At 40.2% G+C, this 26,703-nt stretch overlaps 2 protein-coding genes across 10 annotated transcripts; one reads left to right on the plus strand and one right to left on the minus strand.

The window, feature by feature from the left end:
- Positions 1 to 3: 3 nt before the first annotated feature.
- On the minus strand, positions 4 to 21,498 carry pphln1 (periphilin 1). 9 transcript variants are annotated; one of them, XM_042217396.1, is made up of 13 exons: positions 21,384 to 21,472; positions 20,329 to 20,409; positions 19,200 to 19,264; positions 18,683 to 18,898; positions 18,115 to 18,176; positions 17,948 to 18,013; positions 15,337 to 15,453; positions 13,957 to 14,135; positions 13,278 to 13,364; positions 12,163 to 12,198; positions 11,265 to 11,320; positions 6,913 to 7,050; positions 4 to 785 (listed from the first exon to the last, which is right to left on the minus strand). In XM_042217396.1, coding segments are annotated over exons 2-13 (1,296 nt in total). In that variant the 5' UTR covers positions 20,330 to 20,409; positions 21,384 to 21,472; the 3' UTR covers positions 4 to 512. The 9 variants fall into 9 exon arrangements, with proteins under 9 accessions (XP_042073330.1, XP_005915633.1, XP_005915632.1 ...); XM_005915571.2 differs by lacking the exon at positions 20,329 to 20,409 and having other exon boundaries at positions 13,963 to 14,135; positions 21,384 to 21,498; XM_005915570.2 differs by lacking the exon at positions 20,329 to 20,409 and having other exon boundaries at positions 21,384 to 21,498.
- On the plus strand, positions 21,390 to 26,513 carry zcrb1 (zinc finger CCHC-type and RNA binding motif 1). Its single transcript, XM_005915569.1, has 8 exons — positions 21,390 to 21,595; positions 21,704 to 21,808; positions 25,046 to 25,074; positions 25,222 to 25,333; positions 25,446 to 25,553; positions 25,668 to 25,777; positions 25,866 to 25,947; positions 26,110 to 26,513. Exons 2-8 carry the CDS (start codon positions 21,725 to 21,727, stop codon positions 26,248 to 26,250), a joined length of 666 nt encoding a protein of 221 aa, XP_005915631.1. The 5' UTR covers positions 21,390 to 21,595; positions 21,704 to 21,724; the 3' UTR covers positions 26,251 to 26,513.
- Positions 26,514 to 26,703: the final 190 nt, after the last annotated feature.

Genomic DNA, 26,703 nt, shown 5'->3' on the forward strand with positions numbered 1-26,703 from the left:
AAGTGAATTTAACTGTTTGTTTTTTTACAGTACAAATTTATACAAGTATGTCAACCTGTTGTAAATTTAGCAGCACCAAGTCAAATATCTGCTACAAAAGAAAAATTTACATAGCTGAAAATACTACAAAAACCCATCATGCTGGAGAACTGAATCTCTGCTCTCCACAAAATATTCTCATCAAAAAGAAGATTAAATAATAAACCCCTTGTTAACCATTTTCACAATGTGAGACGAGAATAATTTTAAATAAAGAACGTGTTTCTTTTGACAAAACTTAACAGAACGTTTTCTTTATGATTGATAAATTCCCACAGAAAACTTGAAGGTAAAAATGGTCTGTTCAAAAATAACACTGGTCATTCCTGCAAAGGATGTCCTCTCTCCACGGCGGCCTGTTTTCTCCATGCTTACCTCCATGGTTTCGGTTTGAGCTGCTGAACAATCCGGACTTCAAACCGTCAAGCCTTCCTCCTCTGTCTCACATTAACGCAGCACGTCCGGCTGATGCGTCAGTAAGATGAGCTGTGATTGACTGCTGTCTTTGAAAGTTTATGACCCGACTGGGATGTAGAGGGAGTGGTTGAGTCAAAGGTGGAAGTTTCAGGCTGCCGGATGACGTCGTCTAGCTCACTGATGAATTGTTTGAGGTCCTCTAGGCAACGTTCACGGATCTCCCCGAGGTTTTCACGGAGAGGAACCTGCAGCTGCTTCTCCAAGTTGGGATCTTTAGCCACCAGCATCTTCACCACCATTCCGAACGTCTCGCAGTCCTGACGATACACCTGGTCGAGTGAAAAAAGATGAAATAAAATAAAATAATACTGAGAGACGAACAAGAGGAAAACTTTACCTTCAAAAACCACTGAGCAGACATTTCCACCCTTTTTCAGTTTAGATTTAGCTATGTTAAGTGTTACCAGGCACAGCTTTGAGAGAAAAGCTCTTAATTGAGGGGATGGGGAGTTGTTTCCTTCCTGCTCTACCTGTCGCCTAGGTGTAAATACTCCAGCGTCACTGTGCCTAAGCTGATCACTCTGGTGCTAACACACCTCATACAGCGCCAAAAGATTAACACTCTTCCTCTCAAGTTTAATAGGGGCACTTGATATGGGACAGGGTAGCCCAAAGACGCAGTAAAAACTGCACTTCAGTGGTAGCTCGGAGGCTTGTAACAGGTGTTAGAGGGACAAAGAGGAGGTGCTGGAATCTAGTTTGGGAGCCGCCACTTCACACTGAGCCTATAATGTCTCAAAACAATGGAGGGAGCTTGTGCTTCCACACAGAGTGGTTTGATTTGCAAAATACCAAAACAGAGATTTGCTTTTAAGTCATGATCCTTTAAATGAGCTGAGAATGAAGGGGAAAATATCATTCCGCTCAACTGAAGATAATATTTATGGGCCCATTTCACATTTTGTAAGGGAGGGAAAATATTCAGGAACACAAGGGCAGCTTTTATTTCTTATTTTCTTGAGTTTTTGGACGTATATACATTTGAGACGTAAGATGCATTTTAAAAATCACACACAAATACCCTTTCTAATTAAACACTTTGTCTATACTTTTGCCATAATAACTACAACCTCTGACAAACTCGATGTGGCTCTCTAATCTCTACCACACTATTTCATGACGGTCGAAAGCTTAAACTTCGACAGCTACCTACAGCCTTTGATCTTAAGTGGGCCAATTACACATTTAATCCCTAACATAAGAAAAAGAAGTGCTATCTCAACATCATGACTTGCATGATAAATATTTTACTTATTTACCCCGGTGTAGTATGAATGACCATGGGGAAGGTCTTTATCAGCAGCCAAATCTTTAAAACCTATGAAAATACATTTAAAAAATACATTTAAAAGTCTAATACCTTGGCAATTTTGGCTATCTATGTGCCAGATTGGAGTCTTGCTCAGCTGGTTCTGTCCCCTAGGCCCTATCTTTGACACCCCTGGTTAAAAACACAGGGGGAGAGAGCTGATTCAACAGTTTGTTGGGGTAGGTTGAAATGTAACGACCACATAAACTTTGCTAGATGTTATGTGGTGTATGTGACATTAAGTATAACTATAGGAGGGAAGAAAAAAAAACAACAACCAAGACAATGTGTTCAAGTGAAATAATTGTTAGGTTCCTATTTCTTTCCATCTCCTTAGTTTATTTGATTTTGTTGTTTTTCCAGACTCAAAATGATATGTTGGTCTATTTTTTGCCAGTATACTCAAATACGTTTTTACATATATATTTGTATGTAACTCTCTTCCATGCCTAACTACAGATACAGCTGCCTAGTATATCAAGCTTCAACTGTACGTGCCAGTCTCATACAAGGAGATGTCCAGTGACAAGGGTTACGAATGGACATGTGTGTTTATACATATGCCCACACGCCTGTGTGTGTAAAATTAGGCTAGGGAGGAAGGGAGAGTTTCATTCACCAGATACCAACGGTGGCTTCTGTGCTGCGGGGCTTTCTAACTCGCTGGCTTATTTATAGATTTTTCACTAGAACAGAAAGTGTGCTTGGAGAAAAGCTCACAAATAGAGATCGCCTGTCAAACACAGTTATTGTCCTTGTTCTCCAACAGATGGGAACTTTCCAAAGTATGCATTAAACTAGGACACTGTGAGTGCACTATCATTATCAGTAATTTTTAAGAAAGAAAACCGGAGCCAAACCAGTTTGCCTGTTTTTATTTTTGTACTTTTCCACCAAGTTTGATTTCACTATGAGAGTTTTTGCAAACCCTTGCTGACAATGCTTTGAGCACAAATGGGAGGAAAAATGAAACATTTCTATTTTTGCGTAGGAGCCATCCACAGTGAACAGTCAGCAGAAGACAAATAACGGAGGTGTAATACCCTGCTCAAATAAAAAAAAAATTAAAGGAGCACTTTTTAATCAGTATAGCATCAAGTCACTTAGACTTCTGGGATATTGATCTGGTCAGTTAAGTAGCAGAGGGGGCTCTTAATCATTGTCAGCTACTTTGGTGTTAATGAAATTAACCAGCAGTGCACTAGAGGGGTAAAAAATGATACAACCACCAAAAGACGAATGGTTTTAAACGTGGAGGGTAAAACCAAGCATGAGGTGAGGGGATACCTGCACTTACAGTGGTTGCAGGTATTACCAACTCCTCCAGGATGACAGGTTTGCTGTGTCTCCCAACACAGACTCAAGAGCAGATATACACAAGACTGTTACAGATAACTTAAAAATGGTAAATGGCCTGTATTTGTATAGCGCTTTACTAGTCCCTAAGGACCCCAAAGCGCTTTACACATTCAGTCATCCACCCATTCACACACTGGTGATGGCAAGCTACATGTAGCCACAGCCACCCTGGGGCGCACTGACAGAGGCGTAAATTTGCATTTACTCAATAAATCTTTTCCTATTGAAGGTGTGCTAGCTGAAAGACGTTAGCTTGTTTGCAGCTTGTTTTAACATTTGCTTGAATAGTAAAACACAGCCTACAGGAGATGCTTGTTACACCTGATCTAAAATGCGGTTTAGTAATGATGTAAACTAGGAAAAAACTAAATTACTTTCACTTAATTTAGATTAGCTTAATTTCACATTGACTACGGGAGCAGTGCCAACTCAAACACACAGATAACCTGTAATAACAAACCAATAACCTGTAATTAGAAAAGAACAGTGGTTAACTTTGATTTTACTTGGCTCTAAAAACTGTTGTGTTTTCAGGCTGACATAATTACTCATTTTTAATTGGACAGCATTGGGACATATTTCCTACCAACCCCATTCAGATATTTCTAAAGCTTTATACACAAACCTACTGAGGGATTTACAGTACAAACAGCTTATGCAACCTTATCCAGGTCTCTTGTTTACAAAAGCAGCTGATGGGAAATGTTCAATAAATCATTTTACAGGAGATTTGTGGGGAACACTACAAAACAAATTCAAAAACACAGTCTCCTCTGGGCATTTCTATACATTCCTCATGCACAATAAACAATTGAGCAGAAGATGTTACACAACTGATAACCCAAGCAGTCTGTATAGAGAGGAGACCTGCGACAGCCACCATCCCCAGCACGATGAATGTAGTTACAGAGCAATGGCCTTTTTGGTTTTTCATCATCTGATAATAGAGTGGACCTATCAAACGTTCGAAGGAAGGATCCAATCAGTGAGTGGTCTACACCTTCTGTGAATACAGAGAGAGCTGTTTCTAAACAATGTGCTGACAAAGTTCTTCCTGCAATCTGTCCCGTTATCCAACCAGGAAGGAAAGGAGCACGTCTCGACTTTGGGTGGGGTTGTTTGAGAAAAAGAGCATCTTGCTCGCTGTTCACCCCTGCAGGACAAATCCTTTTTACAAATCTCGCCCCTGAGCGTGCTGGGCTTTAGAAATGAGAGAATCGGAACAAATTTTAAACATTAGAGTTGGCACCTCAGTCCAGCTCTGTCATCTTTGCACGTAAAAAGCCCTCAAGAGGCTGGAAGTGTCTGGCTTTCTGTCAAATACATTTAGATCCCTCAACAAATGAAATAAAACTCCCTTTGTACGGCAATCTGGGCCTACGAGGAACAAAACATAATACCCTTGACTGACTCTCATGCCTTGTCACTCACTATAACCGGTTAGTCTGTCCTGTGGCCAAAGTCAACTCTGACAACCAGAAAGGGGGTTCAGACTATAAGTCAAGAAGACCAACTTCACTTAGCCACGCAAACAAAGTTTAGATTATGACCTGGATAGCTTCTGAGGGGCTTCTGGATTCTGTGCATTTGTGGCTGTGTGTACAGAAGAGATGGCTAGACCAGATTGGGTGCAGAAAGCCAAACATCTGGCTGACACTTGTCAAATGGCTTAACACGAGTGCCCACACCAACAGGAATACTGCTGCTAATTTAAAGAGCACATGAGAAAGTGACTTTGTTATTTCAGAGCCAAAAAAAGAAAGAAAGAAAGAACAGCTTAAGTATGTTTAGCTGTGGGTCAGAGCAAAATGGGGCGTTAAAACTGGTCACCACACAAGACCATCATGTGAAAGCAATTCTCTGTGATGCTTTAAAAATACAGCCTTTTCTATTTCAGTCCATGATCCTTCTTTTATGTGAGAAGAAAAAAATCTTGATTCAATTACTCATCTTCTGACCTTAGCTCTGGGATAAACAGTTTAGTCTCTCATGGAAGAGGAGAAGAGCTGCCAAATCGCAAACGACCTACACATACGGACGATCTGAAGATCACAAAAGCCAGAGAAAGGCACAGGGAAAACAAAAAGCTGCAGCTGTCAATAGAAACTGATGGTTATCTAAGAATCGCAAATCCTGAAAGGAAATCCTGAAACCTCATATCCCTGTGAAAACGCAATACTTTATCCCCTCTTCGTTTTCATTTCAAACTGTTTATTATACATGTATACCTAGATTTGAATCACCACATTAGAAGATAGCAGAGAATTATGAGTAATACTGATGATGGCAGTAAAGTACCTACAGATTGCTGACACGGGTCTTTGTAATCATTCTAAAATAACTTTCCATAATACCTGGAAACATGAAATAATGCTCACATAGCTCAGACGTTATAAAGTTTGCTGTAAAAAAATGAGAGAAGACACAGACAGGCTATAAAACAGGCGTGAAGCTGCAGCGTCAGCAGTAATGCTGTTACAGCCTATAGGCTCTGTGCTGCAGCTCAATGTGAGGGCGCAGTCTGTGCTCCAGGGCAGAGCTAGCTCAGGTTTAATGGTCTCAGTTAAACCACCAGCAGTGCTCACTGGTGCAGGAATGGCCTTCATTAGGTAACAGAGCAGAGCTGGAACCTCGAGCCTGGGGTGTTTTTAAGCTCTGTTAAGCGGTCGACCTCTCGGTTTATTTTATGCACGGCTCTTTACAGCGAATAAGCCGTTCTTAGCTGCTGCCTTCATTTACGTGTCCCCTGTACCCTGTATATCATTCTAATGTTTCTAAACCCCGGTGTGCAGATCGCTTCATGCGCGAGCATTTGCAGAGATGAGTCAGACGCCGAGGGGGCCATGCTTGAGCCGTGTGCGATATTAAGCAGATATTTTGTATAATGAGCGGTTTATGCAGTCAGTGAGTCAGGATGGAAGATTAAGAGAAGCTACCAGGAAAATGCTGGCAACTACAGACACCGGCCTCCCGTTTTTTAAATAATTAACCGTTTCTCTAAATGTGGCTGCAACAGTGAAGTTTTTTAGGGGGTAGCAGTAGGTACTCAGCATTGTGACTGGAAGACAGCAAAGTTAATTTCCTGCCTGTTACGAACATAATAGGTGGCTGTTTCAGTAGTGCCTATCCAGTAAAGCATGCCACATGTGAGTCAGAGAACCCAAGGCCACCATATGCATGGGAATGTGGTGCCAAGAGTACTGAATGTGGTCTGCATTGCCAAAGTTGACATTTATAGAAAAGTCTGACAAATTCGTAGTTTTTAATGAGAGGGTTTGGGCATACAGTGATTTTTCCTTCCCAAAAAGAACAACTGAGAACAGAACACCTTCAAATTTGTTTAAACATCCTTGGAATACATTGTGATTACCAATTTAAAATCCTGTATAGGATATAAATCCAAATCTGACTTTTATTCTTTGCTAGAAGCACAAGAAAACTGTAAATAGCCTGCACTTATCCACAGGTTTCTACAAAGTACTTTACAATGTGTTTCACATTCACTCATTAACACACACACTATAACTGCTGGTAGAGCTGATATGCAAGGTTCTTGCCTGCCATCAAGAGCAAATTACTTGTCATGACCAAGGAAAATACGCAGGAGTTTTAGAATGAGGCCTGTGATTAGTGGACAACATGCTGTATCACCCCAATCAGAGAACTTGTGGAAAGGCGGGTCAGAAAAACGCAATGATGTGAAAATTTGAAGTATTAGAAAAAAGTACCTTTTCTATTTCCTGGGCTTTGGCTGCGATGGCAAGGGCTCGTCGCTCGTGAAAATTGTCTGTAGATTTTTGGCTCTCTTCCACGACGGGAGCTACCAGTGGCTCTTCTTTTTCTCCTTCTGGAGGGGGGTTTTCCTCCTAAAGGAAAACAACAGGAAGGTGTGAGCTGCAGGGATATTTAAGGAAAACTAAGAAAGCAGCAGAATGGTTATTCCTAACAGTATATACCACTGCCATGAAACATTTATGCCAAGAAATCATAAAACCATTCAATATTTTAAAAAGCATACTACTACTCTACTACAGCAATCAAACAACATTGAATTGTAAAGGATGTACAGTCAATGCTGTGCTACGACATGACCTACTGACTCTTTAACTTTGAAGGAGACGTGGTTGATGAGGCATACAGTAAAGCTGAAAAGCCAGAGTGGACTCAGTGGAAAAAACAACAACACATACACAGAATTTGCAGTATAGAAATCTATACCTGAGGCACGAAATATAGCTAGAGCCTATATTTTAAAATGTTTGTTACAGATCAAAACTTAGCTTAATATTAATGTTGCTTTTCTACCCAAGCAGTAACCCTGCAGTTTAGTAGAACCAATCTATAACACGGAAAACCATAAAACTCACATTTTAGCTGTTTGAGACAGAATCTTCAGAGCAAAGAAATCACAGCCAGACAAGCCATGATTAAGCATCTAATGGGCAAATTGGAAGCCAAGGCATCCATAAATACTACCGAGAAAGCCACAAGAGAGATCTAAGGGAAGAAATGAGGCCGACTTGGATGGGTGGTCAATTTCTTTTGCTCATTTCCTGATACTATTAAAGTTTGAAGGCCAAGGAGCAGAACTGCCCAACCATGACTAAAGTCCACTCATACATTAAGGGAAACAGGCCATGGCAACTAAGTCATACCTCATCCATAGACGACTAGAAAGAAATTACAGGAGATGGTACATCACAAAGCCGAGTGCGGTCTAAAATAATAATAATAAAAAAAGCACAGTGCAAAGCATCATCCAATTATTCCTCCTTCCAATACTCTCCCTGAAGCTATGCTTGGGAGAAGTCCCGTGTATATGCTTGGACTTGTATGAAAGATCGCATCTACTGCACCTCAGCAGAAAAATATCCCTTGTCTGAGTCTCTTTATTTCAACTCGCAAAGCATAGCCTAACTTGGAAATCGTGCTCTGCTCTCAAGATAAGGCTCAAAATAGATCTTCTGTTAACTGTAATAAATCAAAACATTATTGTTTCAGCAGAATGGGTAAACTCTGACAAAGAAGTGGAACTGAATTTTGTTCTTGGCTGTAAAATGGAGAAACAGCACTGGACTTAATATTGTTCTATGTAATAGTTTGGACATCATCACGCTGATGTAACAGCTTAGTTCTTCAAAATGCTTACAGTTTGAGCAAGCATCACAAAGTTCCTCAGGATCTCGCTCTTTGCAGTCTGACTTTTTTTGCACGTGACTTTTTAAAAAAACTTAGCAAACTTTAGAGGCCAAAATTCAAGAGCTATGACATTTCTGATCACTGCAGCACGCTCATCTGCTGGCTCATACTCTGATCATCCAGTCATCCTAAGTCTCTCATTGCTATATTCAGTTGTTTGTTAGGTTAAAGTAGTGGAGTGGCCAACCCAATGACACTGCCATTCCTGAATGCATGCTGCTAGAATTCCTAAAAATATCACAGTGACTGAATGCCACTCTACAACAGTGCTTTGAGCATTTGTATTACTTTTTCCTGCTTCCTTCAGCAGATCTGTGCCCTTTACTGGTAAACCATTACACTCTATCTAGCAGGAATTTGTTGTGTTGAGATGAAACCTGCCGATGACCTCCCTGCCCACCCTGCCTTGAAGCCAGAGCCGGTGGTGCTCTTTAGGTCCCGTCTTTGGTGTCTCCTGTCTGGGATGGCTCCAGAAAGCCTATGTGTTTGTTGAATCCCCACAGCAGGCAGTGACCAGGACCATTAGTGCAAAGCTTTACTGGGGGCACAGCACAGGCCTTTCATCTTGGCCAAGGTTATGGGTTTGTGCCCCGAGAACACACAACAATGCACCACAGGCTAGATCAAACACAGCAGCAGAAGCACCAGTGTGCATGTATGTGTGTGTGGAGGGGTGGGGCGCTGAGTAACTTTCATCACAGCAGTTGATTTGGTGGTGGTAGGTGGTTCTGACAAAAATGATCATTAGAAGGAGAAGAAAGAACTTTGTTTATATGCTGCATCTTGTAATTTCTCGTGTATAAACCCGAGGGTGACTGTCTGGTTATTTGTTACTCAGCTCACGTGACGACATCGCCTCCACTGGGAATTTGTACGAAAAATTGAGCCCTGCTTGCCTGTAATGGTTGGCTTTGCCAGCTGAATCAAGTGTGTCCAGCACTTGAAATGGCAAGGTGAATTTATGTCTAAATTCTTCACATGTACAAGCCATAAACGCTTGTCAGCAATAAAGTTTAAGTTTGTCATTTTCAAAGCAGTGAAGCTGATAAAAATTTGTTTTTTTTTCCAGATTGAGCAATCACTAAATATTTATCACAGAAAGTAAATGCATCATTTGTGTACATTGTGCACGACCCCTTTTTGATGTGTGAAGGCAGGAAAGCAACAACGTAGAGCCACAGCAGGATGAGATCCGCTGCAATACTGACTCCTAACATTCTGAAACATAACAAAACATAAAAGAAATCATCTTTCTTCCAAACAGCTGAACTCTGTGCACCCTTTGGTAAAAACTACATACATGTATCTTAAGCTGCACATAAAAGGTAGATGAACCCAGAGCTGCTGAGGGGTTAACAGATCACTTCAGATACACTATTGTTGGTGTGAGGAGAGGAACAAAACGGTGAGCAATTTAGTCCACCATACTTGGGGAAAAATAAGTGGACGAATATGAGCTGGATAACTGAAGGTTAACGGTATTAACATTTGCCAAGCTCTTTATTTTGACTTTTTTAGTCCTAATAACTCTTTAAAGCTGTGTTTGTGTGTGTAGAAAACGGGAACATTAGGCTAATAACATACATTAGTCAACTGAATGGTTGTAGCGTGTCTAGACAGTAAAACTGTGGAACTTTTAACTGTGCTGACTGAATAATAAATAGGGCAGTGATAAAAGCTTCGTGCACTGCACAGGTCCTTGATCGTTTAATTATTTCCTGTTTCATGTTAGGGAAAAGATTATTGTTGTTAAAAGGTTTTCAGAGCAGAGCTTGCTGAGGTGTCAAATATCTGATATGGATATATATCACTTAACCCAATTACTTTATTTTGTGTATATTTAAGGGCCATGACTAAAACTGTGATATTTAAAAAAAGAAATGTTTCTATTTTACCAAAAAAAAAACCCAACTTGATTATGGGATCATTTTGACATCCAGATAAACAGTTGCTGGCATACATGCATACAGAGACTCCATTTAGAAGAGGTAATGTCATTACTTTGGTACAAAGTATTTTTAACCCTCACACAATCAGCTATAATAGCAAAACCTTTTTAAGTTGCCAGAGCATGCAAACACACACAAGGTGTTGACCTGAATCTTGATAAATACCGATTCCCTGTGAGCCCGATGCCCCATATTAATTTGTCACAATCACGAGACCCATTCCCTGCGTCATCAACAGGAAACTGAGGGCCTGCCAAACGCAGTTAGACGTGCTCTTTAAAAGTAAAAGTAAACTATTGTTCGTTATAAACAGTGTAAATACATCCCAGAGTTACACGGCACTTCTTATGACTCTGTGGTTACGATCTTGTGATAAAGTTGTGACCCAGGCTACTGATTTCTCCTCTACACTTCTGGGTGGCCACAGCCACATGTACTGCGCCTAATCACAACTGATTGTATTTACACTCCTCTGCATAGTTGGAGATGGATGACATCAGCAAAACAAAACATTATCAGCAAAACAATCAAGAAATATCCACATTTGACACAAAAAGTTGTTTTTTTTTTGTTGACACCTGAACCCTTTCCCCCGTATCATTACAAATTCTTGTAACTGAAGTCCGCTTACAACAAAGTTAAACAAAGTGGAGGCCCGATGGCTTTTATGCCCTGCATGAGGACCACTTTAAAACCCATTAACATACTTTGATGGGACTCAACACTTATTAGGAGGATGGAATTTAAGGACTTCCAGATGTATCCTGCTGTACAGTGACATAGGCAGACACCATGGTATGCAAACAAAATAAAGCACAGAACATCTGAGACTCCACTGCTGTACTTACAACATTTTTTTAAAAAAACAACACAATTTAGAAAAACCCTTTAATGTTTTTGATCCTTCATGAAAACCTCAAGAAAAACAGTACCTTGACAGATGTTGCACTCTGTGGGGATCCCTCTCTTGACAGGCCAGGAATTTTGTCTATAGAAATTGAAAAGTAACAAAAAAAAACAGTAAGACTGAAGTTCGAGTAAAAAAAGATATTTGGAATAACAAAATAAGAAATGAGAAAAAGGTGAAACGACAAGGGAAGCAGAAATTCAACTGAAAGAAGACAAGCAAGTCGGTCTGGAAAGTAAGTATGGGGGTGCTTATGGAGATCGCAGTCTTGTAAATGTGTTGGAAGTCTGGTTCCAGGATCCAGTGAGGTACCTATACTAGAAGGCCTGGAACAATCAAGAAACACAACGGTGCTCTGAATCTCATTGGCTGAATGCACGGCTCCTCTCCAGTCACTGGAGGAGTTTCTTCCTCTACTGACTTTCCTTCTATAAGAAAAACACTATGCTGTCCAAAGCCTTGTAATCAACTCTACTAACAAACTTCAAGCACCTAAAAATGAAACAAAAAACACTCCGGAGTGGCAGCTTTGGCTTCAGGAATATCCATCAGACATCCTATACCCTCTCCCCTCTACTTGCACACACGACCTGGTGGCATCTTTATGAGGCCTGACAAAGTGGCAGACAGAACGGAGAGCAAAGCTGGCTGCTGGAGACATTAGAAACCCTCTCTGTCTCTCTCAGGTTACGCAGACTGTGAATAGATTAGGTTTGACAACTGTAACTTTTCAATATATCTGAAACAAATCCTCTGCATGTCATCTCATCTTACTTTTTAATTCATTACCACTGAACAAACAAAGGAATGCATGGCTATACATTTTGAAATATAATCCAGGAGAAGTGGCTAATTTGTCTATTAACTCATCAAACAAGACGTAGTCTATCCAGTCTTAGACGGCTATACTGAACTGTACTTACCGAACATCCTGCTCTGAGAATAAGTCTCTTCATACCCTGTTGGAAGACCAAACCGTAAGGTCACCGGCCAAGTACATCACAATTGATGGGGTTTTCTTATCTAAAAGCAACCTATGGAGCATACGACTACTCTAATGCTTCCCTAAAAATATTTACTCTTAAAACCCGTTCAAATCATGCATTCAGATGGCAACATTTTGCCATGTTAGCCATGAAAACTGCTAAGCACTCACTTCATGAGTGAAAAAGCGCCAATCAAATGGAAATTTAAAAGAAAAATGACCGGCATTGAAGATGGCAGTGGACGTCAAAAGAAACAAAACCAACCTCCCCCCAAAAGAAAAACAAACACTGGTGGAAACAGGGGAATTTGAGGGATTAGAGACAAGAATGAATAAAGAACATGCACCGCACACGGAGATACTTTAGCACTTGTGCATTTTACAGTACAGTTATTTAATAATTTTTGGTGGTCTTACAGGAAATCTATTATGTGGACTTGGTTTTCCATAACATTCCAAGTGAGAGGTTGGGACTGAAAAAACAAAGAGCAATCCATGATGCTCTTACATTATTCAGCCACTTTCTAGATAAGCTGTAAAATTCACTGTTCCCACACAGAGTCATCTTATCAAATGTATTTCCAGACAAGATGTATTTGTAGTCATTAAAGTGTAATATAACACTAAATAATATATCTGTGATGAAAATGTGTTCAATCAGAACACCTCTGACATTTTAAATCATTTTTAACATTACTTTATAAAAGTGCAGGAACCATGAAAAGTGCTAATGTACCTCGGGTAGTGGAAATGGCATTTACCACAATACAGCAGTCTGTACTAAACTCTAATTCAGAAACTACTTTCATGATATAACTTACAAAAGACCTGGGTGAAAAAAATGTCTGTGTCAAAAAGTTTCCTTTGTAAAATACTTTTTCTTTTGAGAGGCGGGTCGACTCTCAAGTCACTGAAATTTAAAAAGCCTGAAGTCTTCTGTTCCTGCATCCTTCTCAAGACAGAACACAAAATGACAAGGATGCAAGAAAGGAACAACAACCCAGCTTACTGTCACCCAAGTCTAAGCTTATTTACATAGCTCAATGTACAGACCCAAAGTGTCATGTCCACTCTGTTGAGGAAAGAGTGCCCCCCAGAGGTGCTCAGAAACACCCGTGTGACCCTCTGGACCATCCACACCTGAAAAGCCGGTCAGCCAGGTTAACAGCCATGGACAGACAGTGAATAACAGTAAAATAAGAAATGAAGGATGGAAGAAAAAAAATATATAATCCATTTCAGAACAATGCACATTTTAGGAGCTGAACTTAAAACATGACCTTGAATCAGGGCCTACAGGCATACACAGATTACCTTATTTACTTTTGTGCTCTGGATAGTTAGTATAAAATTTAGCTTTCCAAATGAACGATGTTTACTCAGAGGCTGTGTCTCCTCTTCCTGAGTTAAGGCAACAAATGGCTTATGAGTAGAACTTGTCAGTGGAAGCAGTGACTACACTTTCCACTCCATTTTAGCAGTGCTGTTACATAATTTGTTCCATCAGCTGGATTGTTAAGACCAGAACTAATTACCTTTATACTTTAGTATTTATTAATGCTGTGCCACTTTATTGAATTTATATTGTATTAATCTGTGTTACCGACTTATTAAGTTAATTCCACATGTTATGGTGATTTGCTTTGGAGTTTTAAACTCTTATCAATATTGTGATGCCAGTAAAAGCACTGCATACTGCATCAGGGGGCGGGAATCTAAGATTTCTACATACTCTTGCCTTGCTGTGAGGGGAAAGGAAGGCTCTTGGCTCTGTCCGGTGAGTATCCTCTGCTGCTGACGCTGGAGCCAGAGCGGCTGTGCGGGGAGCGGGCCACCTCTCGCCGCACGGGAGAACGATCTCTGAGGGGAGGAAATGGGGCTGCCTTTCTCCTGTAGTGGTCTCTGTCCTCCCTGGGGAAAACAGGGGAAATGTGAGCCCTGCCAAAATCTGAAAGGTCCAAACATTGATAGCTTTTTCTTTTTCTTTTTTGTGAATTATCTGAGGTTAAAGTTATTCCTGATTGCAATCTAATAGCAGCAATTTACATCGGCCCAATGACGGGTCCACCTCTCTCACTCATTTATGTACCAACACAGAACAATGCTGCCACCTAGCACTGTAAGGTCATTCTGCTGTGTGCAACAAATTCCTGTTTTATGTTTTATTTATGCTACCCATATCCGTTTGCAGAGTTATTTGTGGAGAGGCTTTTTAAAACCATAATTTCCCCAAAAGACCACAAAAACTGCCCTTTTGACTTGAACACTATTGTTCCCTTTAATATTTTAAAACGTGCATCCCAAACATTTTCATTCAACGATCACAGTAGCTGTTGTTGCTAATCAAACACTCCCTCTCTGACTGTAACTTCACCTATCTGCAACGAAACAGCTGCACAGTCAGACGATGGTGGCACCTCAGGCAGGATGTAACCACCCATTTAGGTTAGTAATGTTTGACGCTTCAAAGTGAGTTTTCACCATGAGCATCTTGCTGTTCTGAAACCAGATATGATGAGAAGGGGGTGGACCTGACCCAGAAAGTGAGGGACAGTGCACCTTGCTTTAACTTCCTTTTTTTTTATCCTAATGAGGACCATCATTTACAGTATGAGCATTAATTTTCAGTTTTAAACAAGTTGACTGATATCTAAAATACAACTGTGCTTTTTTTGTTTTTATGACAGGTGCTTTAACCTCCTAGGACCTGGCGTCCACATATGTGGACATCACATTTTTGGGTTGTCTAGACCAAAATACCCTTGGCAAACGCCGATTAGTTTTGCTCTACAGGGCCTGATATATACTTACGAGGACATTATACTGCCACAGTTCTATCAAAATTTAAAACGAATGTCCTCATATGCGGACCTCATTTTCCTCAGACACAAAAATCAGGTAAAAAGAAAAATAAAAAAATCTGGTAATTATTTGTTTTTACATTCATCAGGTCCCAATTAGCCCAAATAGCAAAGAGAAATTAAAAATGCATGAAAGAGTTCGGGTCTTACGAGGTTAAAAATGTAGGTGCTATATATAATAAATTAAGACATTTCTTTATTGGCTTGACATGGTCTGCCATACAAAGTCATTAACAGGAATTCACTCTTACCCTCTGTCCAGGTTTAGTATGGCCTGTACTAGTGTGTCTTCCCCACTCTCTGGGAGCGCTCTGGGTGCTGGATAGATGCCTTGGCCTCTAACGCTATGAGGAGGGGGTGCACGGGCACTGAGGGGATTAACAAAAAATAAAAGAGACGCACACACAAGTTAGTGTTTGCAGATAAGCACACAGTGTAGTACATTGTGTTTATTTAGATTTCTTTGGGGAAATTTTGTAGAGCCTATAACACAACCTCTGTAAGTGGCCGACGGTGTTGCTGGCATCTATGCTTGTGTGCTGAACATTATGTGATAGTGTGTTGTCTCTGTGTTTTATATGTGGTGTCAACCATGAAAAAAACAAATAAAATGGTAGGACTTTTCCCCCTCCTGGTTCTTCAGTCTTTGTTGTGGTCAGTTTTATTTTTCAGTGGAGCAAACATGTTTGTCCCTCAAGATTTTCCACTTCTTTGAACATTCGTCATCTCCATCCTGCAATCTCTCTTCAGAAATGTACTGACATTTGTGAGTACTTAATTGACGCTATGATTGTTATTACCTATAATGAGGTGATGATTGTTACTCTCTCTGATATATTCAATTAAAAAAGCTGCAGCAAAACAGTAGCTGGAGATGTATAGGAGAAATCAATGGTATTGAGCAGATCAACCCCAATGTGTACAATTCTAGGGAGGTGCATGTCAGGCTACGGTTCAGAAGGGTGTATGACACAGTTACGGCGTAGCCACAAAGTGAATTTCTCACTGAAGCACAAATCTTCAAAAAGGAATTCACATCTGCTAAGTGACCACATGAGACAGAGCTCTTTCAACAGCCACAAATCCAAGCCTTACTTCAAACAGGTTGACTGGACACATGCTTTCTGGCTAAAGATAAAGGGCAGCATTTTTCTTAGTATCAGTTGTGTAACGAACTATTAAGGAGATATATTGTGTATCTAAAACATGACAGGAAACAGCATTAACATCCAAATGGTCTAAGGCTACACTAGAAGGAGTATTAAGGGTGGCTTTAGTCCAGGAGATAGAGCAGGTTGGAAGCCTGGTGGTTTGGTCTCTGTCTGCCCCAGTCTGCATGCCAAATATCCTTGGGCAAGATACTAACCCCAAGTTGCTCACTGATGCACTGATCAGAGTATGAATGTGTGTGAATGTTAGATAGAAAACAGTTTACCTCAGACAAAAATGCTTGCATGACTGGGTATGAATGGATGAATGAGACATGTTATATAAAGCGCTTTGCGTGCTCATCCTGTGCAATACAGGATATTTGCTTTGCAATAACAAAACCCTAAAATGGGAAAAAACATGTTTTGTCCTTTTGTCAAGAATTTTAGACAACTTAAACAACCATGCATCCGACGCAGCTATGAAAACAAAATCACTCTCAACCTTCCCCTCTTCTCTCTCTGCCTGCCTAGATTGGTCTATCCAGTGAGTACACTTTATACCCAAGTACTGTTCATAAATTTTGCTACTGTACAAACAGCGCATTTTCAAAATGCACCCATGTGTGACGACATAATACCTACAGGTCTCTTACCACATCTCAGTGTCAGGGAGGATTAAACTAATTAAAGCTAATCCTTCAACTTTTCACAAAGTAAACAAATTGTAACATAGACATGCAGTTACCTCCGCTCTTTGTTGTTAAAGTCATAACACTGCAGACTCATCAGTTAGGTAACATGAACTGCATATATATTTTTTATTTTGGCAATAGCAAAGGAGCACAGATATAACTGGCAAACCTTATTGTCATTTTTAATAATGAAATATGCACAATGCAAATGCAACATTGAGGGTTTTACTAAACTTTAGCGCACTAATTGTACCCCGATATTAAAATATTCTTAATAATGTTCAAATAGGCTACCTAGTACTATTTAATGTGCTATTATCACACATCAGCATTACACACAGGTAAAATTAATTTTGACTCATATTTGTTAATGTTATTTACAGCTAATTTGTGGTGCCTTTGTCTATTAACAGACAAAAATCACACTGAATTGAACCAGTATTTTGAGAGAATATTGTAAACTTGTCACCTAAATGTCTGCAAACCTAGTGTTTAGCCTAAATATAGACACTGTTTAGCCAACATTGCTAGACCAACAGTTGTGTAAACTAAGAGTCTGGAGAGCTCAGCAGAGACCACAAGAAAAGGAAATGAAGTAAGACAGGCCAATATGGGTCACAAACAGACCACGACTTGTGATTGCTGGTATGTACACAAACATTACAAACACATCCCCCCCTAAATCCCCCCCAAGTCCAACCAGAGAAACTAAACACAAATGACTTCCTTATAACATCAAGTGAATAGAACAAGACTGTCCCCTGCTGTCCAAAATGAAAACATTTTAATAAGCAACAGTCTAAATCCACCATCTGGCCGGGGCCTTTCTGTGTGGAATTTGCATGTTCTCCCCGTGTTTGTGTGTGGGAGGAAGCCGGGTACTCTGGCTTCCTTCCACAGTCCAAGAACACATTAGTGGGGCTACGTTAACTGGTGTCTCTAAATTGCCCATAGCTGTGAATGTGAGTGCGAATGGTTGTCTGTCTCTCTCTGTGTTAGCACTGTGTCAGATTGGCGACCTGTCCAGGGTGTATCCTGTCTCTCGCCCTATGTTAACTGAGATATTCTCCAGTCCCACTGCGACCCTGATAAGATTAAGCAGAAGAAGATGGATGGAATACTGTATGCATACAGAATGTGGCTGATAAGGCTAATATTAAAACAAATCTTAAGACAAACAGTTTACCCAAACTCCAAAGGCCGCGCTGTGTGGGAGTCATCCCTGGGTACTCTGTAAGGATAGTCCTCCTACACGACAAAGAAAATGTGAAGAAAAAAAAATCATTCTTATTCGCCACTTCTATATTATTTGTTATCTCTTAAGACAGAAAAAACTCAGTATCTGGTTAAAAATACTGTAAAATGACAAAAAGCATTGTATTTAATTTTGCATACATAACCCACTGATAAGTGACAAATGACAAACTAGCTGAAATGACGGATAGATACATTTACAATTTTAGAACTCAAATGTAAACACAAACTCTAAAGAGTAATATAGGGGGGAAAAGCAGAAAAATTAAAGAGCACAATCCCTATAAAGGGAATTTAAAAGTCTAAGAAGAAGAGTTCAATAGATGCCTATAGTACATATACGTTTCAAATTATCTTAAATTATATTGTTAACTACTTTGTCCTTGGATTGGCTCCTTAAACTTACAATATTATGGGAAATATCTAAACTGTAGAGACTTTTGACTGAAAATATGTAGTTCACCTATTTGATTACAACATACCAAAAAAAACCCTCTTACCCTCCTTGAAGGTGGAATGGCTCTGCGTTCAGCAGGGAAATGAGGGCCATCTCCATGGTAACCTCTCTGATCTTCATGGTAACCCCGGGGTCCGCCTCCATTTGGGTAAAAGCGGGGACCTCCTTCATAATCATAGCCACCACGGCTGTAGTCATCTTCTGGCCTCCCAAAGGGGCCTCGTCGCTCAACCCCTCCAGCCGCCCGTGGGTATGGACCCTATACACACACACACACACACATATACCTTTTTAAAAAAATTATATATGTTTTTTTTTTATTCTTGCTCAGATTTTGTGAAAGAAAAGTCTGAGCCAGAGCTTATGGCAACTTGAAAATAAATCTTTAAAAAGATTCCTGGTGTTATTTTATTATTCACTCTCCATCCACAAAAAAATAAAAATAAAAATAATTAAAATTAAAAATCAGCAATTGTCAAGGGATAAATAAAGAAAAGTAATAAGGCATAATTTGCATGTGAGAATTATTAAATGGGATGCAGTGATAAAGAGGAGCTCACCGGCCTGTCTGTTAAAAAGCGCTCATCATACACCTCCCGTATACTCCTTTCTCGCCTGTAAGTCACTGAAACGGGCAAAGAGTGAAACATACTGTTATCACTAGCACTATCTCTGTTCAAGTGTGGTCGGACTAGCTTCTTCGAGCTGCAATATTAATATAGTATTAAATAGAACTTTTTCTCAGAAGCCATCTGACATGAAATTGAGGGCCAACACAGATGACATTGTTCTATTTAGATGCCTTGAATCTTGTGGTTTCCTAATATTTCATCTGAAACTGTCTGAAGTGAAGCACCTTTTTAGCCTCACACATGTGCAGGCTTCAACACAAAAGCAGCTTTTGCAAAAAGAACTTGTCTAATACATAAAATGTTTTGAATATTGGTAGAGGTTCTACATATGCACAGATTGCACAGGAGCTGCTGATCCAGTTCTACACTGCGGTCATTGAGTCTGTCCTGTGCTCCTCCATCACAGTCTGGTATGGTGCAGCCACTAAACAGGACAGGACTGTACGGGCAGCAGAAAGGGTCATTGGCGCCCCCCTGTCCTCCATCCAGGATCTGTACCTCTCAAGAACCAGGAAACGTGCAGGGAAAATCATCACAGACCCCTCACACCCTGGACACAGACTTTTTGATCTGCTGCCCTCGGGCAGACGGTACAGAAGCCTCCAGACCAGGACCACCCGACATAGGAACAGTTTCTTTCCCCTCACCATCTCCCTTCTAAACAGTTGACCTGTCACACTGCTCCCACTGCCAGACTGCAACTGCACCTTATGTACATTCTGTAGTATTCATTCCACTTCATTTCTGTATTCTATGTATATAAGTTTAGATTGGTTATTTATAGTTGGTTTACACAGCTTTGTGTATGTACTTGTATGCATGTGTAATGTATATATAGACACGTGTGTGTGTGTGTGTTTATGTGTGCGTGTGATTTACATTGCAGTGCTTGAGAGCCTCCATCTACCAGAACCGAATTCCTTGTATGTGTCTGCACATATACTTGGCCAATAAACACAATTCTGATCTGATTCTGATATGATCTCCCTAAACTAGTATCACATCAGTGTTCTCTAGTATGTTAGTGTTTAGTGTCTATTGTTTGTTAATAACTTACTTTTTTGTTTGTTTTATTTATTTAAAAAAATTTTTTTTTTTGCTTTTTGGGCTTCTCGAAACGTAAGATCTTCAAAACAATCTGTAAAGAAAGTTCATATAAAGTGTTAAGACTTCAGAGCAGACATCAGCAGAAAACATCAAAGACAAGACAGGGCACGGTGTGAAATGCAAGTGAGCAAGCTGAGATTACTTTGTGCAGGTTGTATGACCTAATGTGGAGGTGAAAAAGAGAGTGCATGCAGGTTGGAGTGGGTGGAGATGAATGTCAGGGGTGATTTGTGATAGAAGAACAGCAGCAAGAGTGAAAAGAGATGGTTGTGAGAACCGATGTCATGTGTGGTTTGGAGATGGGGGGCATTGACAAAAAGACAAGAGACTGAGCTGAAGGTGACAGAGTTGAAAGTGTTAGGATCTTCATTGGGAGTAACCAGGCTGGCCAGGATTAGAAATGAGTACATCAGAGGGATAGCTCTCAAAGTTAGAGGCAAGGCAGAGATTTTTGGACATGTACAGAGGAAGGATAGTGGATATATTGGACAAAGGATGTGGAAAATGGAGCTGCCAGGTGGGAGTAAAAGAAGAAGACCACAGAGAAGATTCATGAATGTAGTTGAGGAGGACGTGGAGGGTTGGTGTCACAGAGGAGAATGCTAATGATAAAGTAAGATGAAGGCAGATGATTCACTGTGGAGACCCCCAAAGGGAGCAGCCAAAAGAAGAAGACTGACCTAACGTGACATGTTAAAGTACATTTGATCCACAGTAACTTAGTCAATATAGCCATCAGCTTGATGGCAACTAAACACTATCATTAATAAATCATCACTACTCTTTGTGGTAAATTTACAACTGATTGCGATGTAAACCAGGCTGCTATCACGGCTAACTAGCTAGCTTCAATGCATGCACCAAACACCAGCACGCTTGTGTAGTAAGTTAATATATCGTTAAGGCCACCAACAAAATCCTTTGATATGTACGTCAGATTGCGGCTTCATCTACATAAACTATAGAGGTAAATAATTTAACTGAAAAATAACAAACCGAGCTTACTTTCCTCTGTCGCCCAGTTAGCTTAGCTTCTCCCGGTAGTTACGGTCGTTATTTACGTTGTTCACGTCATCAACGTGCGACGCACAATATACGGCGTTTTTCCCCGTTTGCTGAACAACTGCTCCGTGTAAACAAAATTACACACCATATTTTTTAACAGCTTTGGCATTATTCTAACGGACGGTGTGGTGTTGGTAAGAACTACTGTGAAGGTAGGCAATTGCTCGAATTAACGTTAAATTGAATAATGCTGTGTTTATAGTGGATGTATTAAGCTGAACTGCTGGTTGTGTGCTTTATGACCATCATGTGTCTTTCAGAGTGTTTTATTTGAGTCCAGTATGAGCGGGGGTTTGGCACCAAGCAAAAGTACCGTCTATGTGTCGAACCTGCCATTCTCTCTCACCAACAATGACCTACACAAGGTAAGTTTGTCTCTGTAACCCTTAAGTGTTTGTCCTGTGCCATCACCACAAACTTGAAATTAAAAAAATAAGAGCAAATGTTGTAAAGATTTTCAGCTTTCATTCAAGGGATTGGACAGTGGATTGCATTTATATAGCGCTTTTCGGGGGCCCTCAAAGCGCTTTACAATTCTACTATTCATTCACTCTCACATTCACACACTGGTGGAGGCAAGCTACAGTTGTAGCCACAGCTGCCATGGTGCAGACTGACAGAGCGAGACAAAGGCGTCTAGGAACTGCAGCTATTTTATGCTCCTGTTTCTGGGGCTCTGGATCTTCAAGAGTTGTTGAACAGAAGGTTAAGAAGAGAGGTGACCATCAGTGAGCAGCAGTATGGCTTCATGCCAAGAAAAAACCCTAAAAACGCGGCGGATTCTTTGAGAGTATTTTTTTAGAAGTACAGAGAAGGTCAGAAGGAGTTGCATAGTGGTTTTGAAGAAAGCATGTGATATGAACTGTGATACTGCATGAGGAAGTCACAAGGGGCAGAGTAGGATGAGTGCTTGGTTGCAGGACATGCATAAGGACAGAGAGACAGTGGTGAGGTATGTGGTAGGGATTACATTAGGGCTCGCCAGGCAGATGAGGTCAGGCAGGAGTCTCCGTGGGTTATGATGTTAGCAGAGGACATTGTGATCTGTAGTGAGAGTAGGGAGCAGATGGAAGAAAACCTGGATGTAACAGGAATGAAAGTCTGTCAGTAAAAGCAAGACAGAATACGTGTGAAGGGAGACAGGCCTAGCAGTGAAGGTGCAGGATAGAGGTAGTAAATGTGAATGATTTAAATACCCGAGGTCAACCAGAGAAGATTCATCAAAATTGTGAAAAAGATTATGCAGAGCAGGATGCTAGTGATAGGGTGAGATGGAACCTAATAATCCACTGTGGCGACCTCATAAAGGGAGCAGTCAAGAGAACAAGAAGATACATAAACGCTTCACTTCACGAAATAGTTTTCAAGCAATGACTGCCTGACATTTAAAGTCATGGACATCACCAAAAATTGGGTTTCCTATTTTGTGATGCTTTGCCATGCATTTTCTTTTTGCCTGCTTAGATCACCATGGGAACTAAATTAAACACATGGTCGTGTGTGAGCGTGGTCTAGAGTATGTTATTTTCTGACTTTAGTTTTAAAATGGGCTGTATGTGGTATATTTTTATTAATACTTTTGATTTTTTTTAATTTTCTACAAGTATGATATAGAGTCTAAGGAATTTGTTTTATACATTAATGATCTGATATTTTTAATTACCAAGAATATTTCACTTTGATCTGGCCACAAAGAAAAGTGACTTCCACATCCCCATCATTAAGCTGTAGGACAGTGTCAGTTGATCGAGTTTAAAGTTTCAGAGCTCGAACGTGCAGCTTTTACATTAGAAATAAACAGCAGCACTGAGAGTGCACATGGTGGTAGAACCAATATATTAATGTATGAGATTAAGATAAATGATCTTCTGTAGCATTTGCTCTCGACTTATTTGCACACAGCTGATGCCTTTTTCTAGTTTTATTCTTTAAATTTCTTTATAGAAGTTTCTCACTTGTTCCTCAGATAATGTCTATAAATGAAGCATTTGGAATTAACTGAAGATGAGCCACATGATATATCAACTCTCCTTTTATGTAAGCACATAAAAAGCCTGAAGCAGAAAGCCTGACTTAACAGAGAAAGTTAATAACCACAGTTGTGACACCTGTGATCTCTGACTGGGATTTTAGGTTTTGTCAAGAGGCTTAAGCAAAGAAAGCTTGGCTTTCAGTTTAACTTCCTTCGTGGCACACCCCACCTCTCTCTTCGGTCATATGTTCGAGGGTCTTTCTATTTGGGTTTGTTGCCAGCAAAGTACATGCTCAGGTGAGATTAATTGATTGGCTCAGGCAGATTATTCGGCCTTCAAAAATTCCTGGATTGCATGCACATTATATTTTGGGTTACATTTCAGATTTAGTGCAAAGTGCCATCCTCAAATTCGGCATGGGCTTGAGGATGTCACTTTGTCAAGTTTATCTCTGTACTCTTCAGAATTCATCCAGGTCTTTCTATCTTCTGTCACCCATTGCTACTGGAAGCCATGCATACTCAGCCATCACCCATGTTTTACAGCGTGCTGTGAATTCCGAGCTTTAGTTTGGGAACATCTTCATTAGATTCTCTAGTGAATCCTACACTTGGATAATCTATCAAAAGTAGTTCAAGATAGTGGTGGACAGTGATGAACAGTGGTGAACCAGTGACGGGGTCATGGGTGGCCAAGGCTCACTGATGGACGTGAAAAGTGAAGCCTGATCTGTGTGGTCTGACCTAACAGATGAGCTGCTGTAGCTCAAACTGCCAAAACAGTTCATGCTGGTTCTGAATTGTGTCAGAATACACAGAGCATCACACGTTGTTGCCTATGGGGCTGCACAGCCCCAGACCAGTCAGGGTGTCCAGGCTGACCTGTTTATCACAGAAAGCGCCAACAATGGCGATGTGAGCATCAGAACTGGACCATGGAGCAATGGAAGAAGATGGTCTGGTCTGTGTTTGTTACCAGGGAAACACCTGGCATCAGGATGCACTATGAAAAGAAGCCAAGCTGACAGAGATTTCTGCTGGGACCTCTTGGGTCTTACCATCCATGTGGATGTTCCTTTGACACCTACCTAAGCATTGTTGCAGATCATGTGCACCCTTTCATGGAAATTGTATTCCTTCATAGCTGTGGCCTCTTTCAGCAGGATAATGCGCTCTGCCATAAAGCAAAAATGGTTAAGAAATGCTTTGAGGAGTTGGCCTCCAAATTCCACAGATCTCAATGTAATCAAGTGTCAAGTGGGATCTGCTGGACAAACAAATCTGATCCATGGAAGCTCCACCTCGCAACTTACAGGACTTAAAGGTTCTGTTGCTAACGTCTTGGTGCTAGATACCACAGCACGCCTTCAGGGATCTAGTGGAGTTCATGGCTTGATAGGTCACCATGGCTGTTTTGGCAAAAAAGGAGGACCAGGCAATATTAGGGAGGTAAACATAATGCTATGTCTGATGTGTAGATGTGTTAAACAGGTATTACTTTATCATAGAAATGGTCATATGATTATTCCCCAACGTTGTCATCCAGATGTTTTTATCTTACCTAGCACACCAGTTTTTCTATGCATTCCAAGAACCTCTCACTGAAATAAATCACTGTGTGTCATTTCAGCTATTCAGCAAATATGGCAAAGTTGTAAAGTAAGTATTTTTTTTATGTTATTTTATACATTTAAAGCAATGAATGATGCAACACAATGCGATAATTTGGTAGCTTTGAAGCGATGTAACAGTTACTGCCTCAGTCGTTTCCTCACAGGTATTAATAACTATGATGGTTTCTCTCAGGGTCACGGTGGTTAAGGATAAAAACACTCGGCAGAGTAAAGGAGTGGCGTTTGTTCTCTTCCTGGATAGAGAGTCTGCTCATAACTGTGCAAAAGCAGTGAACAACAAACAGGTGAGCCTGTGCAAGGTTATATACTGATTTTTCACTAAGCGTAACCCAGAGGCTTTCTGCCAGCGATGTTTCTGTAATGGATGCGAGCGAGTGAAATATTTTTGCCTCCCAGTTATTTGGCAGAACGGTTAAAGCCAGTATTGCCATAGATAATGGACGAGCAGCAGAATTTATAAGGAGACGGAACTACACAGACAAAAGTAGATGCTACGAATGTGGGGTCAGTAAATATCTACTTTTTTGGGGAGGTCCTGTGTGGCTAACTACATTTCTAACTAAAGTTAGAAATGCAATTGTGATAGTTTTCCTGTATTTTCACAATGGCACATGTCAGGATTCCGGACATTTGAGCTACGCATGTCCCAAAAACATGCTGGGAGAGAGGGAACCTCCGAAGAAGAAAGAAAAGAAAAAGAAGAAAAAGGCTCAACAGCCCGAGCAAACGTATGTAATTTGTGACATATATATTTGTGCAACAGAATATATCACAGTACATCTACATTTTTATTTATTTTATTTTTTTTACTTTTAGCGAAGAAGAAGAAGAAGAAGAAAGTGAGGAAGAGGGAGAAGACCCAGCTTTAGATAGCCTAAGCCAAGCCATAGCTTTTCAGGTAAGGGTGCAGAGACAAGAAATATCTACCTAAAAATATCTAGAGGTTTTGATTCAGAGGATTGCATTATGAGTTGCAAAGTTACATTATGGAAAGTCTGACTCAAAATAAATGAAAAACTGTCAGCACTGACATATTTGTTGTCTATTTGTTGCCCTCCAGCAAGCCTGTATTGAAGAAGAACAGAAAAAACAGAAGAGGCTGGCAGAGGATAATGCTCACGCTTCAACGTCGTCAGACTCCAAGAAGCCACGGATCAAAAAGAGCGCATACTTCAGTGATGAGGAGGAGCTCAGTGACTAATGGATGTATAGACTTTAATGTTTTATTTGGATAAATATGGACATTTTTTGAGCTGTTTTTTTTGTGCAGGTGTAAAATATGTTTCAAACTTTATCAAATGTTGATAAAGTTAGAATTGACACCCAAAAAAGTCAATGTTTTAAGTGCAAAATCAGATTTAAAAAAAAAAAAAAAGCCAAACAGTTTGGGTACTGCTTGGCTGCTTGTAGATAAAATCTGATCTTTTTTTATGCTGCCAGTTTTCTATTAAATTTCAAAGGTGATTATGAATATTTTATTTCAGCACAATATTCACACATTTAAAAAAAAAACATATATACGTATATGTATATACATACAGAGTATCTCACAAAAGTGAGTACACCCCTAGGTGAAAATGTCCAAATTGTGCCCAAAGTGTCAATATTTTCAGTGGCCACCATTATCTTCCAACACTGCCTTAACTCTGTGGGG

This window comes from Haplochromis burtoni, unplaced genomic scaffold (assembly GCF_018398535.1).
Source record: "Haplochromis burtoni strain Fernald_Lab_line unplaced genomic scaffold, NCSU_Asbu1 Contig_14, whole genome shotgun sequence".
NCBI lineage: Eukaryota > Metazoa > Chordata > Actinopteri > Cichliformes > Cichlidae > Haplochromis > Haplochromis burtoni.

What these genes read in the sequence shown, in the direction of transcription:
- zcrb1 (XM_005915569.1), top strand. Translation starts at nt 21,725, where the DNA reads ATGAGCGGGGGTTTGGCACCAAGCAAAAGTACCGTCTATGTGTCGAAC. An exon ending in AAATATGGCAAAGTTGTAAA is followed by an intron (nt 25,075 to 25,221) that starts GTAAGTATTTTT and finishes GGTTTCTCTCAG; the next exon opens with GGTCACGGTGGTTAAGGATA. An exon ending in AAGCAGTGAACAACAAACAG is followed by an intron (nt 25,334 to 25,445) that starts GTGAGCCTGTGC and finishes TTTGCCTCCCAG; the next exon opens with TTATTTGGCAGAACGGTTAA.
- pphln1 (XM_005915570.2), bottom strand. An exon ending in CCCCTCACAGCAAGGCAAGA is followed by an intron (nt 13,365 to 13,956) that starts GTATGTAGAAAT and finishes CCGGCTTTTCAG; the next exon opens with GTGTGGATGGTCCAGAGGGT. An exon ending in AGAGTGCAACATCTGTCAAG is followed by an intron (nt 7,051 to 11,264) that starts GTACTGTTTTTC and finishes GTTTTCCTTTAG; the next exon opens with GAGGAAAACCCCCCTCCAGA.